The sequence below is a fragment of the Neovison vison genome, chromosome 11 (genome assembly GCF_020171115.1).
Source record: "Neovison vison isolate M4711 chromosome 11, ASM_NN_V1, whole genome shotgun sequence".
NCBI classification, from domain to species: domain Eukaryota; kingdom Metazoa; phylum Chordata; class Mammalia; order Carnivora; family Mustelidae; genus Neogale; species Neogale vison.
This window is the reverse complement of record NC_058101.1, coordinates 103,242,157-103,260,571: the sequence shown is the minus strand read 5'-3', so window position 1 is coordinate 103,260,571 and position 18,415 is coordinate 103,242,157. Positions and strand designations below refer to the sequence as shown.

General features: G+C 36.7%; 1 protein-coding gene across 1 annotated transcript in view; it reads left to right on the top strand.

The window, feature by feature from the left end:
• The window catches only part of ARHGEF38 (Rho guanine nucleotide exchange factor 38), a 132,819-nt gene that overhangs the window by 92,179 nt on the left and 22,225 nt on the right, over positions 1 to 18,415 (top strand). The window contains exons 5-7 of the mRNA XM_044224362.1: positions 3,607 to 3,624; positions 13,596 to 13,795; positions 16,502 to 16,635. Of these exons, the coding sequence (XP_044080297.1) occupies positions 3,607 to 3,624; positions 13,596 to 13,795; positions 16,502 to 16,635 (352 nt within the window). The remainder of the gene's footprint in view (positions 1 to 3,606; positions 3,625 to 13,595; positions 13,796 to 16,501; positions 16,636 to 18,415) is intronic.

Sequence of the window (18,415 nt, the reverse complement as noted above, 5' to 3'; positions counted from 1 at the left end):
AGTTCATGAAGTTTGGAAGTTTTCCTTCCATTTCTATTTTTTGAAACAGTTTCAGGAGAATAGGTATTAATTCTTCTTTAAATGTTTGGTAGAATTCCCCTGGGAATACATCTGGCCCTGGGCTCTTGTTTGTTGGGAGATTTTTGATGACTCCTTCAATCGCCTTACTGGTTATGGATCTGTTCAGGTTTTCTATTTCTTCCTAGTTCAGTTTTGGTAGTTTATATGTGTCTAGGAATGCATCCATTTCTTCCAGATTGTCAAATTTGCTGGTGTATAGTTGCTTATAATATATTCTTGTAACTGTTTGTATTTCTTTGGTGTTGGTTATGATCTCTCCTCTTTCATTCATGATTTAATTAATTTGGGTCCTTTCTCTTTTCTTTTTGATAAGTCTGGCCAGGGATTTATCAATCTTATTAATTGTTTCAAGGAACCAGCTCCTAGATTTGTTGATCTGTTCTACTCTTCCTTTGGTTTCTGTTTCATTGATTTCTGCTCTGATCTTTTTTCTTTTTCTCTTGCTGGGTTTAGGCTTCTTTGCTGTTCTTTCTCCACATCCTTTTTTTTTTTTTTTTTTTTTAAAGATTTTATTTATTTATTTGTCAGAGAGAGAGAGAGAGAGAGAGCACAGGCAGAGTGCCAGGCAGAGTCAGAGGGAGAGGCAGGCTCCCTGCGGGGCAAGGAGGCCAATGTGGGACTCGATCCCAGGATGCTGGGATCATGACCTGAGCCGAAGGCAGCTGCTTAACCAACTGAGCCACCCAGGCGTCCCTCTCCACATCCTTTGGATGTAGGGTCAGGTTGTGTACTTGAGACCTTTCTTGTTTCTTGAGGAAGGCTTGTATGGCTATATACTTTCCTCTCAGGACTGTCTTTGCTGTGTCCCACAGATTCTGAACAGTTGTGTTTACATTTTCATTTGTTTCCAGGAATTTTTTCAATTCTTCTTTAATTTCCTGGTTGACCCATTCCTTCTTTACTAGGATGTTCCTTAGCCTCCATGTTTTTAAGTTCTTTCCAACTTTCCTTCTGAGGTTGATTTATAGTTTCAAAACATTGTGGTCTGAGAATATACAGGGAATTGTCCCAATCTTTTGATACAGGTCGAGACCTGATTTGTGATCCAGGATGTGATCTATTCTGGAGAATGTTCCATGTGCACTAGAGAAGAATGTGTATTCTGTTGCTTTGGGATGGAATGTTTTGAATATATCTGTGATGTCCATCTGGTCCAGTGCATCATTTAAGGCCTTTATTTCCTTGTTGATCTTTTGCTTGGATGATCTGTCCATTTCAGTGAAGGGGATGTTAAAGTTCCCTCCTATTATTGTATTATTGTTGAAGTATTTCTTTGATTTTGTTATTAATTGGTTCATATAATTGGCTGCTCCCATGTTAGGGGCATAGATATTTAAGATTTTTTATTATTATTTATTTATTTGAGAGAGAGAGACAGTGAGAGAGAGCATGAGCGAGGAGAAGGTCAGAGAGCATAGATATTTAAAAATAGTTATATCTTCTTTTTGGATACACCCTTTAAGTATGATATAGTATCCTTCCTCATCTCTTATTATAGTCTTTGGCTTTAAATCTAATTTATCTGATATAAGGATTGCCACCCCAGCTTTCTTGTGATGTCCATTAGCATGGTAAATTGTTTTCTACCCCCCTCACTTTAACTCTGGAGGTGTCTTTGGGTCTAAAATTTATTTACACACTTGATTTTGGTATATTTGGCCTGTTAGAAGAAACTGTCTCCCAAAATTTTAAAGAAAGAAAAACTTGTGTATATACAAAAATAAGAGCAAACACAGTGGAGGGTTAGAATATGACTGTAAAGATGAAAATTAAAAGATTCTAAAAAGGAATAAATAAGTTTGTTGAAAAAAAGAAAGAGGAAGGAATGTGATTAGGTTGGAGACTAGAACAAAGCCTGTGCTAGATTTAGAATATATTTTGATCTGTTAGAAGAAACTGTATCCCAAAAATTTAAAGAAAAAAAACAACCCTATGTGTATGCAAAAAATAAGGTTAAATACAATGAAGGGATAGAATATGAATATAACAATGAAACTTTTAAAAGACTTTTAAAAAGTTATTGATGAGATAAAATAGTTTAAAAACATTAATAGGAAAGAAGAGAAATTTAAAAAATAAAATAAGAAAAAAATAAAATTTAAATAACTTTGAAAGACTAAAGAGTCCTGGGAAAAACGTCATGAAGTCTATGTGCCATATTCCCATAGTTCTGAAGTTTTGCAGTTCTCATTGGTGAACTTGGACTTGGCTGAATGTTCTTGTTGATCTTCTGGGGGAGGGGCCCATTGCAGTGATTCACAGATGTCTTTGCCTGAGGTATAATTGCACTGCTCTTGCCAGGGGTCAGGCCAAGTAATCTGCTCCGGTTTGCTCTCGGGAGCTTTTGTTCCCTGAATGCTTTCCCTGCAGGTGTGGAGGATGGGAATGAAAACTGAGGCTTTCCAGTCTCTGGCCCTGGAGGAGATGAGAGTACAGGTACCCACTCCTCAGTGTGCCATCAGAGGAAAGCAGTCAATCCCTCCCATCTCCCTGGTCACCGGCCATACTCTGTGCTCACCTGGCTTGTGACTGAGCATTTCTATCTCTGGCACACAAACCCATTTGCAGTCTCCAAACCCAACAGATTCCTGCAATGCGCTCCTACACCACCATTCCTCCCGGAGGAGGAAGGAGGAGGTCTCCCCATATCTGCCATTTATGGGGACCCTGCTTGAAGAGCAGTGGCCCTGCTGTGCCTCGGATCATGGTTTAAGGTAACCCTGAGCTGAGAGCCCCTCCTCAGCTCCCTCTTTGCAGCTGGCTTCCCTGCTCCAGTACCAGAGAGCTCAGCCACACTCAGGCACCCCTGGTCTTTCTGTGACCTATGGGTCCTGAGACCACACTGTCCCCATGAGGGCTCCACCCCCCACCCCCACTTAGCCTCTGGAGTGATGTCCCTCAGTGGAGAAGACTTTTAAAAGTTCCAGTTTTGTGCCCAGCTGCTCAACTACTTGCCAGGAGCCAGTCCCTACCCCCATGGTCTATCTTCCTGTATGTCACCTGGGATACACTTCTCCACATGTCCTACCTTCCAGAAAGTGGTCACTTTTCTTTTCCTAGAATTGCTGCTCTTTTTCTCTTCAATCTGCTGTTGAGTTTGTTCAGAATGGTTTGATAACTATCTAGCTGAACTCCTGGGACCCTATGATATTTAGGTCTTCTACACCTCCGCCATCTTGCTCCTCTCCCAGTCTTGTACTATATTTAACAGATTCTCTTTTTCATGAAGTAAACAAAAACTGGTGTTTAAATCCATTTTCACATAATCAAAATCAATAGTTCTGTAAACTGAATCCATAGTTTCGAACCCTATATTGAGTGTGAAACAAAGATGGTGTAAACATGCTACAGATAACATTTTAGAGATATGATTATAAAATAATGAAACACATTCTATAAAACATTCATGGAAAATAACTTAAAATTTTATTTTATGTAGTAAAAATTTGAAGGTTTTATAATGTTTGCATATTACTTCAAATATGCAGATTTACATTAATTTGCTTCTCTCCTCCTTTCTTTCAGGAAAATATACATGCAAGAGTAAGTATTTTTGTTTTAATAATAGAAATCAAATGTAATGCTAATGAGAGGGTGGGGGATGGGTAACTGGGTGAAGGGCATTAAGGAAGTCACTTGAATTAATGAACACTGGCTGTTAAAAGCAACTGAAGAATCACTGAGTTCTACCTCTGAAATTAGTAATACACCATATATTAATTAAATTGAATTTAAATAAAAAATTTTTTTAAAAAGGTCATGGGGGAAAACCTGTTGAGTATTTTCAAAATTTAGAATTTTTGTTTTTTACAATTATGTTTATTGCTTTTAATACATTATTTCCAATTTGTCTGAGGTGACTGTACATATTAAATTATCTCATGTATTTTACAAAACGTTTTACAAGAATCCTGGGTTACAATTTATTTAAATCACAAGTTTGCTGATGCCAGGAACTCTTTAGGAACTGCTCAACATACATATGCTAAGCAATCGTACTGTATCCAAAAACACACCTTCTTAAGAATGACATTAGACTTAAAAAAAAAAAAAATCTCAGATTAATACCACAATGTTTTTGAAATGTCTGTAGATTAATGTACAAAAGAAAAGATTCTTCATGCATTATGACAAATATTGAGTTTCTTCTAATTTGGACTCATGATTCAAAAAGAAAAAAATCAAACATTCATATATAATATGTTTAAAATATTAAAATAAAATAACTTGTTGCTAAGACAATATAGAAATTATTAAAATAGCACACATAGACATACACTTTGGAAGACATCCGTTTTTATAGAAGGGAAAGCATGTCTAGTCTAATATTGAAAAGATGGAATTAGCTTAAATATAAACTCAAATTTACCAGGACTTGAAAAAATGCACATATTTGGCTTAGCACGGTCAGCAGTAATCTAAACAATAATCAGCCTGAGTTCCCAGCCTGTGTGTTTGTTTGTTTACATGTCTTTATGTGTGTGCGTGCTTCTGTATTCTAAACTCCCAAAACTGTACATGAGGAAATAAAAAACCCACAAAATAAAAGTATATTAACTTAAGCTGTAAATACCTGTCATTCATGCTTTGTTGCATAGCAACCATGAGGAAAGACAGAATTCCAGAAGTGAGGTGCGGTACCAGGCATCCATCAGACAGGGGCTAGAGAAGTTAGTTTTTGACATACCAGCAAGGCACAGGCACCAAAAAGACATCCAGTTCTTTCACTTTATTGTCTTTTCTTTCAAAAGAAAAAAAAAAAATATATATATATATAATTAATATACTTTAATTAAACAAAACATATATATATATAATTTCCTATAGTGTGAACAGATGTAAATTGTTTTGTTTAATGAGTTCCAGATTCTGAGACCACGGAATCTGAAAACCTGCATAATGGAAGAGGGCCTTTGTCCTTTCACACGCTGGGGTCTTCCTGGTTTCTCTTCTGTGATAGCTGGTAGGGTTGGATGGGGTGGGGAGAGGGCTGTCTCATTAAAAAGCCTGTGCCCATGGCCTTGTGCCACAGGATGGGAGATTCACACAGAAGAACTATGTGAATTACCAAAGAACTTCTTATGCTACAAATTCTGCTCGGGCTTCTTTTCCTAAAGCTTAAGTCTTTATGACCAAAAGACCAGAGCGAGAGAGAGATTCAGAGCAGAGTGAGAGATTCTTTTAATACAGTTAGCATACACAGCTCCTACAACAAACAGTACATTGTATCGAGATACTTGCTTAAAAAATGGCACTAGCTTTAGGACAGTCCCGCTGCGTGGAAGTTAGCAGGCTTTGGATGCCCCCTCTAGTCTATTTCTATACATCAAGACCGGGAAAAGAGGACGAACGATCACAGCGTGGGGCTGGATGCACATCAAAGCCACACTCGCGGTGTGTTATTTTCCTTCTAGCTTCTCTCGCTCTGGTCACGAGGCGCACATGCTGCTACATGAAAGGGTAAAACGCAGTGTCAAGTGATTTGTAATTATTTGGCTCCTTAGCAGCTAAAGCCAGGAATAGTGTGGCCGGAAGTGCATTTAGGAGATGGGGCGTTTTAAATGCCTCGAAAAAAAATTCCTTACTTATGGGAATGGAAAATTGGGTGTGGGTTCCTTTTTATTACTATTATTATTATTATTATTATTTTTACAATCTACATTTTTAAAAAAATACAGAAAAAGTCAAAGATGTTTCTAATTTCTAAAATGTTTATTTTGAATTATAATCTTATGTAAACATCAAAGACAGTACTGAAGGGACAAGAATCATAGAATCCTGCACCAAAAAGTCCCCCAAAAAGCATTTGATACAAGTCCCATGTTCTAAAGCAAGAAATACTCAACTATTCTAAATTTAACTCTCTCCAGAGATGCTGTGTTTCATCTTTATGCTTTTACACTTTTTTATATGTATTCTCTGTCTTGACCAGATACTCCCACCTTTGGAGTCAGGATTTCTATTGATCCCAAAATATTATTTCTGCCTTCTTAAGCTTTATAATTTTTAAATTATTAAAGAAACACTGTGAAATATAGAAAATCAAAATGAAGACCGTGAAGACAATCGGTAGTCATGTTCCAGAGTTAACTAATGTAACATTTCATGAATCCCTCATTTCACTGCAATTTTTTTCTACACACACACACGCACACACACATATGCGCACACACGTGCGTATTGGCTAACATAAGACTGCTATATATTTCCTGTATGTCAAGTTACTACCTCATTCATCAGTATATCATGGACACATTTCTATGTCAGTAAATGAATCCACATTGCTTTATGACTGCATAATATTTTATCTGATGTATATACCATAATTTGGTCTACCAAACCCTTATAGATACTTGAATGATGTCTTTCTGGCCTGTAAAGATTGATGTTATGTGTTTATTCTTATAAATGATCTTTGTACAATAACTTGATTTTCTTAGAATGAGTTTCTAAAAGTGGAATTGCTAGATCAAAGGGCTTTTGATACTGCCAGAAAATGTAAGCAAAGTTAAGCTAATTTTTAGTTCCGCTGCCTGTATATGATTTTTCCATTTATCTCCTATTTGCCAGCCCTAGAAACAATATGTTTATCTTTACTACCTGTGGCAACACAGAAGGCTTAAAATATTATTGTATTGTGTTAACTTTCATTAATAATAATAATCTTGGGCATTTTTCATGTATGGTTAACCATTTGCATTTCCCTCTAATGGACTGCCTTTTTTATTGATTACTTTCATTGAGATGTTCATCTTTTTCTAATTAATTGGTAGTGCCTCTTTAATTAGCAAGTATATTAACACTTTTTCTGTCTTATATGCTTCCAGCTTGTCATTTGACTTTTAACATAGTTTATGGCTGCTTTTGTTTTTATCTGTATAGTATCAGAGAGCTAAAATTTTTTTAAGATTTTATTTTTTATTTATTTGAGAAAGGCAGAGGACACATGCCTGAGCGGGGGTGGGGGGAGAGGAGAAGAGGGAGAAGCAGGCTTCCCACTGAGCAAGGAGCCCAATGCGGGCCTCAATCCCTGCACACCCAGATTGTGACCTGAGCTGGAAGCAGACGCTTAACCGACTGAACCACCCAGGCACCCCTTACAGAGCTTGAATTTCGAAATACATTTATCACTTTTTCCTACTATGGCTTTTAGATATTGTGTCCTGCTTAAAAATTCCAGGATTGTTTTAAAGTGTAATTCCTGTTTCCTTCAACTTGTATAGTTTCATTTTTAACAATTAGGTCTTTGATCTATACAGAAATTATTTTGATGTAAAAAATTTATTTTTGTTATTTTCTTCTTTAAGACTAGATAATATCTCAATACCTGATATTGAACAATTCATTTTTTACAGAGTAGGAATGTGATATTTACTTAATTTTTATATATACTTGTATTTATTTCTTGATTTTCTATGTTGTGCTACTCTTCTGTCCATATATATACCCACACAAAACTGCTTTCATTTCTGCAGCTTTATATTTTAATATAAGATATACCTACAGTTGACCCTAAAAACAACATGGGGTTGGGGTGCTGACCCCCATGCAATTGAAAAAGCATGTATAACTTTTGACTCCCTCAAAACTTTACTAATATCCTGCTGTTGACCAGAAGCCTTACTGAGGACCTAATAAATTAACACACATATTGTAAGTTATATGTATTACATACTGTGTTCTTACAATAAATTAAGTTAAAGAAAAGAAAGTGTTACTAAGAAAATCATTAAGTGGGGGGAGCTTGGGTGGCAAAGAGGCCGACTCTTGATTCTGGCTCAGGTCATGGTTTCAGGGTCTTGGGATCTAGCCCCTTGTGAAGCTCTAAGCTCAGTGTGGAGTCTGCTTGAGGATTCTTTCTCCCTCTGTCCTTCCCCGCAGAGCACATGCTCGCTCGTTCTCTCTCTCTCTAAAATAAGTAAATACATCTTTATAAACAAACAAAAAAACCCAAAATCATAAGGAAGAGGAAATATACTCAGTCCTGTGCCATATTTATTGAAAAAACATCCATGTATGAGTAGCCGTGCAGTTCAAATCCATGTTCAAGGTTCAAATGTAATCTCAGCTCAATATTCTTCCTGTTCAGAATTTTCTTGAATATTTTTGCATGTTTCCTCCTTAAAAATCTTTGTGTTTTTATTAAATTATATGTGCCATGGTTTAAAAAGCCAAATCGTGGGGCACCTGTGTGATTCAGTTGGCTCAGCGTCCTGGGGTCCAGCCTTGCTTTGAGCTTCCTGCTCAGTGGAGATGCTGCTTCTCCCTCTCGCTCTGCTGCTCCCTGCCCCATTTGTTCTCTCTCTCAAAGAACAACAACAACAAAAAAGTTCTACAGGATTAAGAAAAATAGCAGTCCCCTCTTCTCTTACCTGCTTCTAAAGGACATAAGCATTTTCACACCTTTTAGTTACTATTTTGGTACTTATCTTCATGACCCTAAAAACATGTTTGGCTTTCCCTTTTTAGGTATTATATTTTGACTTCCCCTATGGAACACAAGAATTTATCTCTCTCCCTATGCCATCCCCACTACACACACACACACGCGTGCGTGCGCGCACACACACACACACACACGCTCTCCATCTCTTCAGTTTACCCACGTGGTGACATTTGGATTGGAGCAATAGTCAGTGTTTGATTTCTTCTATTTAGTATATCTGAGTAAATTCCTTTTCAGAGCTAAACCTTGGAATAAACTGATTAATTGTTTTTATGGGAGTGACCTATTTTATCTATTTATTTACTGTTTGTTTAATTGATTTTCATTTTCCCAGTTTTCTTTGTTCTACTCATTAATGCACACTCAGGACTGTCATCTCTCTTGAGACAGCTAGATGCATTATGGATGCTTTCAATTTCTTCTCCCTAAAAATGTCTTTCCCAGAACCTTTCTGACCTGTTGAGTTTCGACGGGGTAACTGGGCACAGCTATCTTTAAGGAGATTTTGTCACCCTGGAGCATCTCTTTACCTCTTTCCTGTTTTTAGTACATCCTTCGGTACTTTCCTGTGTTCACTGGGAATGGACAGGAAGTAAGGTTTTAAGAAATTTTATATCCAAAAATTCTTTAGTTTACCTTCAGGGTGATTTATAGTTTGACCAAGTATAGAATTCTAAATTAAAAATCTCTCATCTTCAGAATTTAAAGGCAATTTTTCCTCATGTTCTAGCTTTCAGTGTTGCTATAAGAAAGCTGAAGCTTGTTCTCATTCTTCACCATGTGCTTGTACCCATTTGTTCACATGTTTCTCTAAAGGATTATAGGGTCTTCTCTTTGTCTCCCATAGTCGGACGTTCCCTGAATTCCCAGGTGTGAATCCAATTCCATTGTGCTAAGTACTCAGTGAGTTTTTTCAACAAGCTAACTCATGTCCTTCTCCTGAGTTATTTTTCTGACGATTTCCTCCCCATAGGTGGTCTGTTCCCATTTTCTGGGACTCTACTTATTTCAATATTGGATCTTTCAGACCAATCTAATTTTTTCACATTTTCCTTCCATCTTATATCCCTTTGTATTTTTGGTCTTCTTTCTGGAAAGTCCCCGAACATTTTCTCCAACACTTGTGAGATTTTATTTCTCCTATTATTCTTTCTTTTTTTGTTTTTTTTTAAGATTTTTATTTATTTATTTGACAGAGAGAGTTCACAAGTAGGCAGACAGGCAGGCAGAGAGAGAGAGGGGGAAGCAGGCTCCCCGCTGAGCAGAGAGCTCACTGTGGGGCTCAATCCCAGGACCCTGGGATCAGGACCGGAGCCGAAGGCAGAGGCTTTACCCCACTGAGCCACCCAGGCGCCCAATATTTCTCCTATTATTCTTTCAATTTCCAAGAGCTCTTTCTTAGTTCTCCAAATGATCTCCTTATATGTAGAGCATCCTAGAAATTAGGCCATTTCTTAAACAGGTTTCCAACCAGTTCTTCTTATTCTAATCCCCACCTCCCTCTCTCTCTACTTCCACAGGTTCTTAGGGTTAATTAATGAATCTTTGGGGAATGATTAAATTATTGCCTCTCCATATTACTGGTTCTCTCTGGTTCAAATCTCTCCAGTAATAAATCAATTACTATTCATTCATGTTCTTTACATCTCCTAAAATTTGTTAATGGCTCTGTATTTATTTTCACAATTTTTTATTTGTGTCAAATCCTATTTGTTTATTTGTGTGTATAAGAATATACTGTTTTTTCTAAAATTGACTTAAGGTGTTTTTAAAGGAGAGTGAATTGAAAATAAACTCAATAACAGTATACATGGTTTGTGGCTACTGTAAAATTAATATTAAATTAGGATACTTGTTGTCATAAAACAGAGGAAATTCAAAGTAATCTGATCAATAGTTAAATGATTATTTTTCCTTCCTCTGTTTTCTCCCTCTAATTAAGATATATTGGTGGACCTCAATGTTGTATATCTGATTCTTTGTCCTCCACCGCAGTTTTTACATTGTTTAAATGTCATTTTTATTTTCAGTGTGAGACTGTTCTCTTGTACTGGATGGGAAGCTCGCTATAGCAAAACTGGCTGCTGTTAAAACAAAGCCAGCTGTGTTTACTTGACTTTGTGAAGTCCTAGTAATTCACAATGAGATTAGTGCAGCTACTTACCGTACTAAATACTTGTCGAAGTATTCATGATAAGACAGAGGAAGATGAAACAGAATTACAAATTAATGACTACCTTAGTTTTTAGCCTGGTGTATATGGGAAATTGTTACTTTCTTTTGCGGATACATATGATAATGGGTGCTTGGCTAAGCTGGGTTATAACACCCATAGGACTCATTTGCCTCTCGCAGTTATCAGAACTTAATCTTACTGGAAGGGATTAGATGGGGTGAATGCCTGGAGTGTCATTATCTTAAAAGACATCCTCTATCTTTTCTACCATATTGCTTGTCTGTGTGATGCAGATATCAGAATATCATTGCTCATCACTTGGGCTGTCCAAAGTACATGTCTGAAGACAAAAGTGTCTGGGAGATTTCTCATTTTTGAGAAAACCTTTTAAAATATTTGCATTTCTGACACTTTGTTAAACAGTTTCATTTATAATTGTTATTATTACCATTTGAAAGAGAAAACGGAGAGACTAGAAGTTTGATGTAAAAGAGTAATGGAAAAAGAAGTAATGATAAGATGTGGACACAACTAAAGAGTTGAGGCTGGTTTTTTGAAAGATCTTGATAAGGAAGAAAAGAGGCAGCTCGGAGACACAAGCATGTCCTTTAATACATCTGGATATATTTTTTGTAATTAAAAATTTGAAATATGCATATAACAATAGACCATGCTAATAAACTATCTTATTAAAATTGAGTTTTCTTTAGCTGTTTGATTATATTTATAATTGATGGCATTTTCAGTAATTTTTAGATTAAATAAACTAATATTTGATGATAGTCAAAGGAAGCATGTAGAAGAAATTCTGATTATAATCATACAGATAATATGATTTCTTCTGGTCAAGTTAATACCTTCTATATTCCAGACTTGTTTTTATTTAGGGGAATTATTTCTACTTAACTGTCTAAACTGTTGTATTGCTGAAGACTTTCTGCTTGAGATATGTAAGAAAATGCTATATTTCATATTCAAGTGTTCTGCTTTTGATACACCATCAGTTAGAAAATATATTGTGTTACATTTTTTAGCATTCATAATAGATTTACATTTTTTCCCATCCGCTTCACTCAGTACACCTGGAAACCAAAACATCTCTCTCTCCCTATCTTCTTCATTCCCTCCTTGCCATCCTGTCTCCTGATATCCCTTTCTCCCTTCCTTAAGAAATGGGTAGAAAGTACAAGATAAATCATATTAAAACAGCTTTTTATTCTCTTGCAGATCTTAAAATTTACTTTGATTTTCCTTAAAAAATGTTGACTTTTGTTTGTTTCCATCTTTTTTTATTATAGTGTCATTATTTTCTCAGCATGTGATAAAACTCCTCTATTATTCAGGATCATTGTGCAATGTTTTTGGAAAAAACTTCAATGTAAGATAAAAGCACATTACAGAAAATCCAAAATCTATCATTTCAATCTCCAAATATTCATTGAGAAAATACTATATGTCATGCCAGACACATAGTGATGACAGACAAATGGAGCATAAACTGGTAAATAGGGAAACAAAATGATTCCAGAGAGTTGAAAAGTGCTACCATAAAAATTAAAATGGGGAGATATAATAGAGGGTGGCTGGCTTGTGTGTGTGTGTGTGTGTGTGTGTGTGCGTGTGTGTACACGTATGTGTGCACATACACATGATCATCAAAGTTTGTTAGTTTCTCATTTATCAAATGAAGAGTTCAATAAGATGGTCTCTGAGGTGTTTTCAGACCTTTTCTGATGATAAACTTTTATCTTTGATCTTGTCCAAAGATTTGTAGATCCATTTCACCATTCCAATGATGTGGTAAGTTGTCCTTCTATATTAATATTTAGAAATAATAATTGAAGAATAAAAAAATTCACCTACTATGATTTGAAAACCATCTACATTCTTATCTACTAAAACAGAAACAAAAACAAAACCCCAAAACCAAAGCCAAAGCCAAGCAAACAAAAGACCTAAAGGAGAACAACTGAGTGTATCTGTCCACCAGAAGAGATTCAAAGCACAATTTCTACCCATGTCCATTTATTGTGTTTCTTTATTTACCTCTTTGCATAAAAAGGCTTTTAAAAACCACTGACTTCTCATTAAAAAATGATTGAACAGTGGGTTGGACAATGACTTCTAGGTTTTTCACTTCCTGTGAACTGCTTGGCTAGTTGGAATAATTCTATTCTCATCTCAGAAGCTCCTAAAGGAAGAGTCAGGCATGAATGCTCACTTTTATGTGGCCATTTGAAGATCTATTGGCTAAGAAGAATTCCACATGGAAAATCGTGGAAAGTCGTGTGATAGCAATGATTAGTGATAGTGGCGGTATTAATAATTAATTTACAGAATTTACATTGTTGCAGTTATTATAAATCTCTTTTGGAGACTGTGGTAGAACCTCTGAAACATCATGAATTCAACTATTCAATTTGGTAGAAGAGAGGAAACAATGCTTTCTTTTGACTATACTTGCAAGTATACTTGCATATACTTTTTAAATAATGAATTTCTTTTCTTCAGTAATAATCACAAAAATGCCATCAGGAAAATGCATTTTTCTTGGTTGTCATGGAAAAATGCATTCTGAAATTATTTCCCACTATTATTATCAATCTTGTTATTTAAAAAAGTATAAAAGGAACATGGATGGAAATCCTGCTTTGAGTCCTTCTTGGTGGACAGATAACGCTCATTTGCTTTCTTGTAGGTTTTTGCTTAGTAGTAGAGTCTTTTAGCCTGGCTTCTCTCTGTCACTCATTGCTCTTGCTCTATTCTTAGAAATTGTATACAGCCAAATAGAGGAAAAATAAAGGGTAAGAACAGTTTCAGGATTACTTATAAAAATCACAAAAATGATAAAACAAATGTCTGGGAAACTGATATTATTTATCTCTATCGTAGAGGCAAACCAAACTTACTGGACATGGGCTCTTTGATGATCAAACCAATCCAGCGTGTAATGAAATACCCCCTCTTGCTGTGTGAACTTCGAGGCTCCACTCCACCCTCCCACCCAGACTTCAGGGCACTGGGAGATGCCTTCACTGCAGTGAAAGACATTAATGTGAACATCAATGAACTTAAAAGACGGAAAGATTTAGGTAAGTAGAAACATAATGAATTGAGTGTTTTCTGTGATTGGAGTGTTCTGCCTATACTTCTGAGAATCAGAATATCTAAGTACTTATAGCAGTTGCTGTGATCATGATCATTCGATATCTAGACTTAGAGGCTAAGGTACAGAGTGTAGTTTTGCCTGGCCAGCTGGACTCGAGGTCATGAGGCACACACACACACACACAAAAAGACAATTTTTTAAAAAATCAAGCTGCCTTTTACTCAACCTCCATTGACTACTGCTTGCCTGGTGACGTACTGTGGGCTGATGATATCATAGCATGTAGTCTTCCTGTCACTGGTGATACATGTGGGAAGAAGGAGACATGGCATGGCCAGAAAGCTGGAGTAGTGAGAAGCTCCAGCCACATCAGTGGTGAAACAGGCCCAGCTAATACAGTTCCTCTGGTTCTAATACATAAAGAATAGAGATTTTGTAGCCATAATTCCTCCATTGAAGGGAGCAAGTGTATTTCTTTCTCAAATTATGGAATTATTGTGAGGTATTTGTTAGCTGAGATGTAAAATTCATGTCTGGAATGAAATATAGATTTCAAAACAGGAGGCACAATTGCACGGTTTCTATCATCTGCGATGTAGTAACGCATTGGGATAGACTGTGTGGGTCCTCTGTCAGTGTGATTTGTGTCCCTAAGTACTTGGCTTTGTACTTCTAACATTAAAACAATGGTAGGACATTGCAGCTAACTACTCCAACAATTTCATTTATTTTTGTTGTTTTTGTTTTCTAAATTTTTAATTGAAAAAAATAATCTGTATTTGTGTTAATAAATTAAAATTATAAAGAAGGGCCTAGAATAAAAAAGTTGTAGAGGAAGAGACACCATAATAAATTAAAAGATAGTCCACAGGCAAAGGATTACTATCTAGAATATATAATTACTGATATTAAATCAATAATAAAACCATTCTAATAAAAAAAAAAGGTTAAGCTTCATTTGTAATGAGAGAAATGCAAATTAAAATCACAATGACATACCATTCCCATTATCAGATTGGCAAAAAGATTTTTAAGGGATAATGTTAAGTGCTGCAGGCAACAATGTAGTGGGAATCACCACTATAGAGAATAACTTGACAATATCTAGTAAAGTTAAAGATGCCCACACCTGAGATTCAGAAAATCAATATCTGGATATTTGAGAAACCCTTTCCCCTATGCTCACAGATAGGTATACTAGTAACTAGTATTGTTCATAAAAGCAAGAGGAAAATAGCTCACCTATTTATCCAGATAATGGACAAACCATGTCCTGGACACTATGATACCATGAGAACATAAAAGTTAAAATGCATGCATCAATTGAATAAATCTGAAAAACACAATGTTGAGTTTTCTAAAAACTAAATTACACGTGACAGAAGAATATATATATGCAATATGGTGCCATTTTTATAAACACCAAAAATGTTCAAAATGATACTATCTATTATACAAATCCATGTATAAAAATAGATACAGGTACAGTCAACCCCATTCTTTAGGATCATAATTCCCTTTAAGGGATCAAAGATGAAGATCATAGAAACTTCAGCTGATCATTTTTATGAAGATAAGCAAGGTGAAATGTTAGGATATGTCAAAGCTGAAAGAAAATTGTTATATTGTTCTTTTTACTTTTCTGTCTGCTTAAACTCGTTCACAGTGTTTTAAAGTGGAAAGATTTTCCATTCCCATGATCGCGGTTTGCACAGCTGACATGTCCTAAGTTTTCTTCAGACTTTCTATGTCTTTTTTTTTTCTTCCTATTTTCTTTCTTCTTTCTCTTCTCCTTCTCTCCATCTTTCTTGAACATTTATGGCACTGCAGTGTGCTGGGCCCGTTTTTTAAACTCAATGACACGTCATGAACATTCTTCCAGTTAATATTAGCCTTCTTTTTCATGGTTCCCTGCTATTCTATTTCTGAGTGTGTTCTACTTTAGTTAACTCTTCCTCTATGGATAAACTTTCTGATTGTTCCCAGTATTGTGCTGTTGGAAAAAAAATACTGTAGCAAACAAAACTTTGTGTGCTTAATTATGGAAAGCATATTCTCTGCACAGACTTCCTGGTCACAGAAGATACATTTAGAAGATTCTGACCAATTGTTCTCCACAAAAACTGTGTTGGTTGAATCCTCACTGACAGTGTGTAAGATTGGCCATCTCCCAGCACCCTTACCAAAACTGAATGTTAGAAATATTTAACATTTTGAACAATATGAGAGGTGAAAACAATCTTGAAGATAAAAAAGGAAAGCTCTGAGAGAAGACTCAGCTTATCCCCAATGTCTCAGCTCATGGAGAGTCCCTCTAGAGTCTGAGGTCTCCTTATGCGGGGTACAGTTTCCTTAGCGAGGTCTTGATGCTTCATTCTAGAGACTGAAGATAACAAATGTATTATCTGAAAAGGGAGAAAGTTTTCCTCCAGTGTCAGAGATTTCTTTAATGTGGAAGGTAAATGGACCTTGAGCTTTGAGGCGCTCAGGCCCCTAGACATCTGAGTTTCTGGTCAGTGGGTTGGGCAGCTGGACTTATGCCTGGGCAGTGGGACCAGAGCATATTGTATCTGCATCAGAGGGTCAAAAAATCACCTAGATTTCTGTCTTAAATATGGATCTTGAATTCTTTGATGCAACTTTCTATGTTGTATGTGTTCAAATCTGTGATTGCATTCTTCCATTGCAGTTCTAAAATACAAGAGGAATGATGAGGATGAATCACTTAAAGATAAATTGTCTAAACTAAACATTCATTCAATTAGCAAGAAATCAAAAAGAGTGACAAATCACCTAAAGATTCTGACCAGAGGAGAGCCACAGGTAATTTTTCTTCTTTAGCCATTTATGTCCTCCGGGGACATATGAGTGCTGATAGTTTTGTGAGGGTTCTGTTGGTTGTAATCAGAGCTGTTTCTAGAACAATGAGAATCAAGGTCATTGTCTGATGTTGATCCTTTCTCCCTTTTGGGGGGGAAATCAAATGCGGGTGGTTTTGACACTATTTTAGCTATGGTGCTTCCACTCAGGAAGCAAAGGAGAGAAAAGGACATGAGGACAGGGGTCAGCATGGGACACCCCAGAAGTCCTGACTCACAGTCAACCAGCACATAATCTCATCCAAGGCAATGTCCTCCTTTCATCCCTATCTTACCTCTGTTTATTTTGTTTTGTTTTGTTTTGTTTTTAAAACCTCACTTTCCTTTCAGGTTCCCTTCATGTTCATTTTAACTTTATTTCATCTATAAAAAAGGGGGGGAGGATTAGGTGCATACCTTGGTGTGATTTTTTTTCCTATCATTATTCTCTTCCTCTCTCCCCACTGCCTATGTACATTATGTTACTGGATAATTGTTCTGCATCACCTGTTTAGCCTGGTTTGAACCACTTTCATCTCAACCTCCAATAAATAATGGATGGATTAACGAAGGCTCTTAAACTTTAATGTGTGGAACAATTACCTGAGGAGCTTGCCAAAAGATTCCCAGGGCTTCTCCTGGTTCAAGGGTGCAACCTAGCGGTCTGTAGTTTTACAAAACTCCAGGTGTTTTGAAGCTAAATGATCTTGGAGTAAGTGACCAAAGGAACTCACTTTGAGAATCACAAGATAGAAAGTTCATGGTCTGAAGATGGAATTCAGAGGGCTTCTAATTGAAATCAAGCAGGGTAGTTCTTAAGATAACTATATAGTACTTCTTTTCCTTCTCATTTTCCTGATTTTATCCCTTACTATGTTAACATCTCTAGGGTTATAATTTGAACTAGAGGCAACTGTATGGTAGTTCAGCACTGGTTGAATTTCACTCTTCAGCTACCATGGTCTTTTTCCTTTTTTCTCTTGAGCCTTTGCAGCTTTCGAACCCTAAGATAGTAGTGGCCTCTTCCTCTTCTGAATGCTTGACAAGGAGTGTTTCCCACTCTTGGCCCTGTGGACATTTGCCGGAGTCAGCACAAGGCAAACGTAAGGACAGAATCTTTGAAGTCATCCAGATCTGGATTAGAATGTCACTTCTGCCACTTAATTAATATTTGCCTTTGGGCACATAGCTTAAATCCAAGGGAGTCATCGAGATTATACTAGGACCTTCCACACGGAGGGCTGGTGAGGATGAAATGAGGTGATGCGTATGTAGAAAGTGCCTAACACGGTGGGTAAGCACTCAGTCCCTATGGGCTATCGTCATCACCGTCATCACCATCACCAGCAGCAGCAGCAGCATTTCATATCGCTGAACAGTCTATTACTGTTTACTAGCTTTTAACATCCAGACTTCTTACATCTCACTTAGATATAAACTCCTTTATGCATGGTATATTAGTCAGGTCTTTTACTTTCTGTATTTTATGCTGTTTTGACATCTTGAAAAAGTGGCTGGCACTGAGAGATGCTCCTCCCAGGGCTAATCCATTCTTAGAGAAACCCAAGAGCTCAGCTGCAATCGCTTCTTTCATAGGCGAACCAAGCAATCCTATGTCTGTAGCCCCAAACACTTTCTCATCTATCTCTCACACACCAAAAGGGGTTCCTCTGCCTTAAGTCATCCTAGGGCCAGGTACCAGGCAAGTGGAGACCACCACGAAAGCCCAAAGCCCATGGGAATTA